This window comes from Crocodylus porosus, unplaced genomic scaffold (genome assembly GCF_001723895.1).
Source record: "Crocodylus porosus isolate Cpor-Errol unplaced genomic scaffold, CroPor_comp1, whole genome shotgun sequence".
NCBI lineage: Eukaryota > Metazoa > Chordata > Crocodylia > Crocodylidae > Crocodylus > Crocodylus porosus.
The window spans coordinates 3281103-3291560 of NW_017728907.1; the positions used below are offsets into that span (position 1 = coordinate 3281103).

Below are 10458 nucleotides of genomic sequence, written 5' to 3' on the forward strand. Positions count from 1 at the left end.
GCCCCCCCCCGCCAGATTTACCAGCAGACATTGCTCTCCATGCTGCTGGGCTGTATTCCTGTAGATCGGCTATTGGATTGGTATCGACCAATATAAGTGGTTAATAATAGGTTCTCTGTATTGACCAAAAAAATCTTCATTAAATACCATAGCAAAAAAGGGGAACTGTAATGGGCATCCTTGACATATGTCTTAAAAGGGAAAATGTGTAAGATGAGTGTCCATTTACTTTTAGGGCTGCATATGGATTATAGAGCTAATATCTGGGTTTGAAATTTTGGTCCTAGTCCAAAAACATCTAAGGATTTTCTCTTTAAAAACAAACAAACAAACAAAAAACCCACAAAACTAAACAAACTCGGCAGTTGACTCCATCCAAAGCATCCAATGATAAAAAATAGATGGCGTTCATGGAAAAATTAGATCTTAACACTGGATATTATCAGTCAATGGCCTATTTATTATGAACTTTAGTCTATCATAATATATTTAGTTGTCTGTTTAGATTTGGTTTAATAACAGTGTAGGTCTGTATGAGGCACAAGCAGATGGATCTTTACTTGGATTATTTCAGTATATATTTCTCTCTAGGTATCATGAGTCTTTCTCTTTCAGCATCTCATTTTACAAGCTTCTGACAATGGGTACACTAATTCTGTTCTAAACAATTTGCAAAGTTCTTCAGGGATCTCACCTGATCCTGAAGATTTACAATTTCTGAGAGACTTACTCATGTCTAGTATCTCTTTGGGTCGTCCAGTTCTAGCCTAGGCAAATTTGCTTTAATTAGGTATTTATGTACTGAGTTTAGGATTTGCTGGATATACAGGATAAGGATTCTTATAAGTTGCACATGTTCCATATGTGGCTTTTGAGTTGGTTCCCTAGTCATTTTTGAGCTCTCCAGACAGGGTGCGTAGTTTTATTGTTTAATTTTTTTTAATGCATTTACTATTGGTCTATTACTTTTGTTTCTCTCTTTATAATATACCTGTTCTGTATATCTTAGTGCTTTTTCTGTCCTTTCAGTTTGTAACAAATCTAACTTGTTTTTAATTTCTATTATTATATATTTTCTGTGATTGATTAATCTGGTATAATGTTTTAAGTGTTTGTATTTCACTAGTTAGATTAGAAGAGAAGAAATGAAAAATCTTTCATAAAGGTGAAGCTCGTTATTTATTAGTTTGCCTGTGATCATGGCCTTGAAAGAATTCTATAAAACTTTTTTTTTTTTTTTTTTAATTTGATTTATATTGTTCTCAGCAGGGCTGGTCTAAACCATTAGACGAGCTAGGCAGTTGCTTGGGGTGCCAACATTATATGTGGAACAAAATAACAGGAACATTATTCTAAATAACAGCCCTGGCTGGCTGTTATAATTGTGTTAAGGTTAATGAAAAATGTGGAACAATCAGTTTAAAAAAAAAAAAAGTTCTATATGGTCTTACTAGCCAACTGCTCATCAAGAATGATGATAATATTATTATGGTATAATATTAGAATTGTTCATTTCCGATATCAAATAAGTAAGTACATCTTCTTTTCCTCTATATTGGAAGTGGTAACCTTGTGTATCTTCTTCTGTTGAAAGAAACAATTGTAGCTTCCTGCTTCATAAATATGTAAATAGGCTTTTTTCTATAAAAAAAAAAAACAAAACAAAAATCTGATTTAAAAAAAAAATTTCAGTGCCTCATAATTTGACTGTAAAATGTGCTCTGATCTGACATTTTTACAATATAATCTCTAACAAACATAAATATTGAAAACAAAACAAACCCCTAAACTAAGTTATCTGTCTCTCATTGTTCCTTTCCTATGATATCCTGTTAGTTTCAAGTTATTTTTAATGTTTTTGTTTTTATTGAAGGTTGCTAGTCCAATGTTTTTCTCAGAAAGTAACTGTAAAAAGGTGGCCTTTTGTATAGTACAGGTTTCCCTCCCTTTTTGTGGGTTTTGTATATGCGAATTCACTCTTAGGCAGTGACCCTTATGAGCAAAAATTTGTTACACGTGAAGTAAATTCACTCTTGTGCAATCACTGTGTACAAGCCCACAATCATCTGCTTTGTGCAGTGCATTGTGGGAATGATGTGCATCAAAATATAGTCTCCTGTATGGATCTGTGCTCCTTGCTCGTTTTCTGAAACGCATGTTTTTGTAGCTGCCATCCCCTTTATGGTAACATTTGCCACCCTGTGGTGTGTACTGTTTGCTGTTGGGGAGCACCAAAATTGTCTTGTAAAAGTGGTAGAAATGGGCCTGGGGGTCAGTATAGTCAGGGTCCTGGAACGTATCCCTATTTGTTAAATTGTAAAATGGGTTCCCTTTATGCAAATTCGAGTTATGCATCGTTTTCCAGGAATGCATGTACAGCATAAAGCAAAAGAAACCTGTATCTTGCATGACTTAAAAACTGTAGATGTCTGGACCTCACCATTCTGTCACAGGGACGGATGGTGCTCTTGCTTGTTTTGTTGGAATAAATAGTAGGTAAGAACATGTTCTGGTATTTGGACATGTTTGGGAAAGGTGTTTAGTATTTAGGAACCATAGGACATGCATGGGTTTCTACCTGATTTGCCATTTTAAAAGGTTTCACGAGATTAGATGGCTTGTACAAGGGCTGGACCACTAGAATCGTTGCCTGGATATTTTGTTGATGGATCCTTTGGAAATGCCTGAGGCAGGTAATGAGTTGTATTTGAAAGCTTTGAAAGAGGTGATGAAGAAATAATTTACCTATTTAATTGGGGCAGTGAATTGATAAATAGTTACAGGCCTAAACAAAGGAATGCAGTTGTTGTTATAGTACCACAGGGAGGATATTTTTCATGGTATGTGATGATCTGGAAGATGAGCTGTTCAGATGACATGAGTGAGAAGGTCAGCTCACACCCTTAATTTAGAAAATGAAGTATCCAGGAACTAGCAATTGGATTATGCATTTACAATAAGTGTTGTATTGTAGTTTTTCTGGCCAGGGAACTTAAGTGATACAAAATGTTGCTCTGAAAGTAGATAATAGTAAAGTATAGTAAAAGAAACCCCCCAAAGAAAAGGGGGAAGGATGGGTAGAGGGCAAGAAAACCAAACATCTCTTAGATTCTTATTTATCAGCAGAAAGTTCTCTTTTCAAAGTAGGTCACTATTAGAGAAAAATTAAAGAAAGGAAGAATTTTTTTTCTCAGTTTTCATTATTAAAAAAAAAAAAAAATCCATTTGTTTATACACTGGAACAAGACTATAAAATAATATGTGGAGTTGAAACTTGTGGCCACAACCTGGGTTGCATATAAAACAATACAAAATAATTTAGCATGCTATGTGCTGATCACAAAGACTTGTACTGATAGCAACAAAAAAACAAACTTCCTAGAACAATTCTGGAAGTATTTATAGAGGGGAGAACAGATACTGATTTTGTATTAATAAGAGAACAAAACCAAAAAGACTGTTACTTATGGCTCTTTACAAAAGTCTACATATATCATACCTGAATCATTGTTTTCAGCTTTGTATATTACAGGAAGGGTGTTGAATTGGAAAAAAACAGTTAAGGGGAAACTGCAAGGAATGATAATGGATTTCAAGATTTTGTAAGTAGAGGAAAGTTCAGGAAAACTTTCCTTATTTACAATATGCATGCAGTATCCCAAGTTACTTTCCCTTGAAAATTATTTATTTCTTACAAAATACTGCTTGTGTATTTCTTTTCGGCTGTAAGAAATTCAAATAAGGAAATCTTTAAAATTGAGTGGAGTAAAGGTGGATTCCATAAAAATGATCAAATGGGACATAATGGAAAGGTAAGACTAACGAAATCTTGGTACATAATATAATATAGAGAAGATTTGGTGAGGAATAAGCTGTTGCCATGTGTAGTTCTTAAACCATGCAGGAAGGGAACTTTAATTTCTGTACTACCCTCTGGGAATGGGTGGGGAATCTGGGGGAGAGCTGAGATGAGGGAAAATTGTGTGGTCATATCATGCCTTTGGGTGAGATGAGCATGACACTATATCTATGAAACTGGTGATTTAAATAACATCAGTATGTACTTCCGTTCTGAAACTCTACTATGTATTTTGTAGTACTTCTATAATAGTGTAGGTTGAATATGCAAAGTTACCTTATGAATTTTTTGCTTGTTTGTTTTTTTTTGTTTTTTGTTTTTGTTTTTGTTTTTTTGTTTTTTAATCTGGAAGATACGATCTTTACTGTCTTAACCTGAACCTGTTCAGCCTCAGCAAGCGGAGACTGAGGGGTGGGGGGGGGGATTTGGTGGCTGCCTACAAACTCATTAGGGAAGATCAGCAGCAAATAGAAAGGGTCCTATTCCCCCCAGCAGCCCCTGGGGTGACTAGAAACAATGGCTGCAAGCTGCTGGAGAATAGGTTCAGGCTAAAGATTAGGAGGCACTATTTCATTGTTAGGGTAGCTAGGATTTGGAACCAACTTCCTAGGGAAGAGGTCCTCGCTCCTATCTTGGGTAAATTCAAAAAGAGGTTGGATGATCACCTGTCTGGGGTCATGTGATCCCAGCGTGTGCTCCAACCAGTGGCGAGGGGTTAGACTAGGTGATCTATTCAGGTCCCTTCTGACCCCTAACTACTATGAAATGGTTTTAAAGTGGTAAATGTTTCTGCTGAAATTCAGCTCTTTGGAACTGGAGAAAAGAGAAGTAGAACCTCTTGCTCAATATTTATAAAGCATTAGCAACTGTAAGTCAGTAGGCATTGTGTAAATATAAAATGACAATTGCTTCCTCAAAGAATTTGTTAATGTTTTAAACATTTGCCATCTTTCCTATTGTCTAAAACAGCTGGTGTTTTTTTTATAGGTTACTTCTGGGATGCTTCAAAGGCTCACAGATGTCTAGTTGTCTATTTTGAAGCATGCTGAATGCCTGCATAGTTTTGAGTGCAGGCCTAATTCTGCATGTTTTTAAGTATTACCTTAAGTTTTTTTGCATGTAGGTGATCTTATTGAAATTCAGTAGAGCTGTTCACTAACAGTGTTACTAATGTGACAATATTTGCATGATCAGAGTTGTAATTTGGACTGATCATGTGAATATCTAATTTTTTTAAAACTAATTGGTTCAAATGAGCTGCGGTTTTAAGTTTTGTAAAATTGCTGTCAAGTAAAGCCAAGGACTAGTTGGAAATAAAATAGCTCTGTAGAACTACCTCACAGATTTTCATATTTTATGCTTTTCAACCTGAGTAGGTTATTTTCAGTGCGTTTGAGTGAATTGTGTTTTGTTTTGTTTAAGGGCTAAAATCATCAGTCTTCGACGACTGTAGGAAGGAAGAAGAATGGAAGGTATGTTTTGACCGTGTAACTTAGAATTACTTAAAGCCAATGACTAGAACAGAGTACAGTAACTTCAGCCATTAAGACCTAATTGTTACATTTTTTTTTTTTTGTATTTTCTGCTTTAAACATTTAACTCTGACTTGTCTGTTTGGTGTGGTGAAAAATGTCCCTCAATTTGCTGAAATATTTTACATCACTGTTATAAAGATATTTTTCCAAAAGTGACCTGTGGTAGGTAGACAAACGGGTTGGTCTTTTTTTCTTTCTTAATATAAAACACAGGCCAAAAAGATTGTTCTGTTGGGGTTGTTTTTTTTTTTCTTTTAAAGGCAGGCTTTGTCCTACTTTTTTTTTTTCTCTGAAGCTTTTCATAGTTGCCTTTTGTGTATTCAGATCCACTAATGGTAGCAATGTACTGGCATGTGTTGTCTCTTTGGGATTTGACAATATGGTGCTTAACACAGGCAATAGCATAGAGCCCTGTCTGAACGAGTATGTCAGCTTTGCCAGTGAAATTACACTGCTGGTAGAAATTATGGATTATTTCGACAAAAAGCCAAGTGTCTTGTATCTCATGATCCTGATTTGTTGGGAAGAATTCATTGTTGCTGTTATTACTTAGTCTATTTAAAGTTTTGCTAGCATTTCAGGACTTCTTCATACTTAATACAGAAATTTAAAAAGTCACAAATGCATTTATTTTTTTATTTTAAAAGCCTCTAAATCTGATACAGAAATGCCCCTAAGGCAGCAGTTCCAAAATTAGGGGTCTCAAACTGAGTAAGAGAATAACACTTTTGTGTGAGGTTGTGATCACCACAGAAATTTAGTTTATAAAAGTTGCAGAGACACTGGAAGTGGGCTTTCACACTTGGAGAGGTTGTGATTCATTGCTCTAGAAGCTTGCTTATGTCTATGTTGATATAAATTCAGGGGCACTGTCATAGCTAGTACTTCGATTTTTTTTTTTTATTTATTATTTTTTTTTAACTCTAATTCTAAAATAAGTATAAAATTTCTGGATTGTTACACAAATAACAATGAACAGAAAGATTCTACAAAGCAAACGCACTACAGAGGAAGATTCAGAAGAGTCTTAAACTCATCTGAAGAGAGGAAGGTTGGATTCCAGAGGACCTTCTAAAACAGCAGATTCTGCAGACAGTTCGAGCCTTAAAGTTGCTCATCCAAGCATGTTGGAACATTAGCACACTGAGTGAGGGGAGTCTAGTTTTATCACAGTTGCCTTGTCATGGGCATCAATTAAGCAACAGAGTGTTCTACAGGCACTAATAAAACTTCCATCTGAAATACTGTATGCAGTTCTGAATTGCTTATTTTTAAATTATGTGAATTCAGACTAGAATAGGTGTAGTGAAGGTCTGGTAAGCTATCAGATGAATGGAGAGCCCATCATTTGAGAGACTAGCAGGTAGAGAAAAATTATATGGTAAATATATCATGGGGGTAAATTCCAGAGAGGAAGAAGGACTCTAAAGCAGTGGTTCTCACCCTTTTTTTGTAAACGTCAATGCCCAGTCCCAACCTGGCAATAGTTTAAGAAAAAACAGCTCTCTGGCCCTGCTGGTTCCCCTCACTCCCAACCTACTGCACCAGGCCCCAGCCCCCTGTTGCATGATGTGGGGGGTGTGAGGCATGGGGGAGCATATTGCTCCCCCCTCCCCAATTTGTGCACCCACAGAGGGCCTAGTGCTGCAGCCTGGCTGGATCACCATGGGCAGGAGCTGTCTTCTGCAGCCTAGCAGGCGGGACTTAGTGCAGGAGGGCAGAATGGGGCAGTGAGACTCATTGCTGCTACTGCTGCTGGAACCCCCATGCCAGCCACGCCCCCGCAGCACAAAGAGTAATGGATGTGGATGGGATCTGCACTACCCTCACCTTTTCCTGCTACGAGCTGCTCGTGCACCAGACCACAGATCTACAAAGTTGGCACGTTAACAAATAGGTAGAAATTGGCTGTGAATAAATTTTAAACTAGCAAGCGGAAGCAGGTTTCTAACAATCAGAGGAGTCAATTAGCCTTCCAGGAGCAGGTGGAAGAGAAAGAAAGCTGGCTAGTTTTGAGATGGAGTTTGAGCAGTTTATGAAAGGATTATGTGATGTGGCTGCCTGTGACAGCAGGAAACTGAAGTATGACTGGAGGAGGGGGAGGGAAGGGAAATGGCTTCTAATCCTATGTAATAAAAATGGGCATCTTTACTGTGTGAGAATGATAGGAAGACAAGCTGGGAAGTGAATAGATTTCAGTAGCTAATTAAAAATAAAATTTGATAGCATGACATAACATGGTTTACAGTAAAGTATATGTTGATACTGAATTAATTGTCTTAATTTGTTTTTGTGTGTTAGATAATCCTTTTAGATGACTTTACCACTAAACTACTGTCATTATGCTGTAAAATGACAGATTTATTGGCAGAAGGAATTACTGGTAAGTGTAAAGTATTTGCTCTTTTCTCTTTTGTAATTTTGGGGGCAAATCAAATTGTGGAGGAAAAAGTGACATTGTTGAAAAACTTATTTACTACTTTATTTTCTTGGTTGTTAATCAGGAATCTGGGGGAAAAAATCCCTGCAGTAATGTAGTCTTAAAATAACTTGTGAAATGCCATGGAGGCAAGTGGTAATATTTTTAAAATCCAGAATCTGGTCTGCCCTTAGCCTGCCATTGTTGACTCACTGTTTATTCATTAAACTATTTAATGTCAATTCAGTATAGAGTTTTTTGCCTGTATATTCTTCTTAAAACCTGACCTACTTCATAAGATTTAATGCTTCTAGAAAAGCTTGCTGTTGTAAGCCAGCTTCTGTTGATGGATCAGGCTGTTGGTTTTTCTGCTTGAAACTTGTGTACCTGGTCAAAATTGCTTGGAGATTTTTCTGTACTATAAACGAACAGGAAAGTGTCTGATAACGTCAGGAAGGTAGCTAATGGAGGATATGTTAAGGTACAAGATGAACTTGTGGATGAGGTTTCCCCTGTTGTAGTTAACATAACTACCTGATCAGCAAACAGTGGTGATCTAAGAAGCAAACTACGAGGTAGAAAATAGCGAGAATACTGTAATACTGCTGTATAAATCTTCATATGCTCTTACCCTGAATGCAGTATCCTTTCCTGAGACTTGGAACAGAATAAGAAACCCAGAAAAGGGAAACTAAAATTACTGAAGACAGTAGTGGCGGCCGGGGGGAATGTATTGGCAAGGGAGGGGTATCCAGTACAATAAAGTGTCAACAAACTTAAAGTTGCTAAATGAAAATGCATCTCTACAATGTATGAGAGATGTAAACTATGGAACAGACTGCCGCAAGCATCAAAAGCTTTCTAGAATGAAGCGGGTAATGAGAATATTAATGGATGCAATGGTTTAGTTTTCATAAACATTTATTGAGCATAGTGCTATTAAATTCCCAGTCTGTTTATAGCCTGGAGACAGACGTTCTGGAGACTGGAACAGTTCAATACATAGTCTGAAGCAAGACTAATCTTACTATATCACCCACCAGTGTTAGACCCTTGCTTTTTAAACCCCCTTCTTCCCCTCCGCCCCCCCCCCCCCCAAAAAAAAAAAAAAAAAAAAAAAAAAAAAAAAAGAAAAAAATCCCCTGTATCTTTTCACTGTGTTTTGAAATACCTAGGGTTAACAGGGGAACCATTGGAAGGGTGTATGGCAGGGGTAGGCAACATTTTTTGGCCGAAGTGCCGAAAAACACCACAATGCCAGAGTCCTGACATGGCAGAAAAACACAATGAGGGCAAGGGGTACATGGCAGGATGCCCTGCTTGTGTCCCTGCCTCCCAGCCTGGGCTCTGTGGTTGCCACCAGCTACCCCAGCTCTGGGTAGCTGCTGGAGTCTGGGCTGCTGCCACCCCAGCTGGGAGCTCCTGGGTGGCAGCAGCTCCCTGGAGCCAGGGCCGACTGCAGCCAGGAGGCAAGCTCTGGAATCAGCTCCGCACCGATGCTTGCAGGCATGCCTCGTATGGCAGGCTTCTAGAGCCTGGTGCAGCTGTTTGTAGCCAGCCCAGGTTCTGGGCAGCTGCAGCAAGCAGCGGGTGGGCTGCAAACAGCTGCGCTGGGCTCCACAGCTCCGGCATCAGCTCCATGCTGGTGGCAACTGCACAGGTGCCTCGGGGCAAGCTGTGCTGCCCTGCTGTCTGTCCTGAGGTGCCCGTGCAGTCACCAAACAGCTGCACTGGGCTCCAGAACCTTGCCATCACCTCTGTGCCGGGAGCAGGGGAGAGACCAGGGCTGCACTGCCTCAGGCGCCTCCCTCACCGCCTGCTTTGACAGGCGGGTGCATGTGTTGGTGCAGAGCTAATGCTGGAGCCCAGCACAGCTCTGGGGAGCTGCTGCCAGCCGGGATCCCAGGCTGCTCCCAGCGGGCAGCTGGAACTCTGTGAGCCCTGCTGGGACTAGCCCAGCCTCTGTCACTGGCAGCAGCTACCTGGTGTTGGGGCTGGTTGTGGCGCGCCAAGCAAAATGACCTTGCATGCCCTGCTCAGCATGCATACCAGGGGTTGCCGACCCCTGACCTAGGGTATGTGAAACTATTTATTGTAAAAAAATATCCACTTAGTGCATGTCCTTGCATGTGAAATTTGTTTGGCTCTTATCCAGTTTCCAAAGACAGAAGTGGCTAAAGTTCAAAATGTGTCCGGCATAATTTCTTCTGTCTTTATTCTGAAAACAGGAGTAAACTTATTAAGCCAGTCATTTGCAAGATGCTCCTTAAATACTGACCCCAATTATAAACTTTCTTTGACTTCAGTGGGACTCCAGATAAGGGTGTATAGAACAGCTTGGAAAATTGAGTTCTTAATTTGGTACATAAGAGCCTTGAATCCTCTTGTCTGTTTATATATAGTCTGCTGTGCCTCTGGCCCCATGCGCTTCCTCCTCTTGCCACTCCACCCCATACCCCAGCACCCGGTGGCCTGCAATGTGCCTCCCTTTCCCCTGTCCTCCCTCCCTCACCGCTGCTTCCCCCTCCTCTGCTAGCTGTTGTGGGGCGGGGGGTGGGGGTCACTGCCACCAGAACCCCCACCCCATTCCTTTTCCAACTCCCTTCCTTTTCTCCCCTCCTCCCCCTCCCTCCCCTCAACTTTCT

The 10458-nt window shown here is 39.6% G+C and overlaps 1 protein-coding gene across 1 annotated transcript in view; it reads left to right on the forward strand.

Moving 5' to 3' along the window:
* STXBP3 (syntaxin binding protein 3) overlaps nt 1-10458 on the forward strand; it is a 44119-nt gene that overhangs the window by 7367 nt on the left and 26294 nt on the right. The window contains exons 2-3 of the mRNA XM_019530670.1: nt 5282-5331; nt 7696-7777. Coding sequence (XP_019386215.1) covers nt 5282-5331; nt 7696-7777 — 132 coding nt within the window. The remainder of the gene's footprint in view (nt 1-5281; nt 5332-7695; nt 7778-10458) is intronic.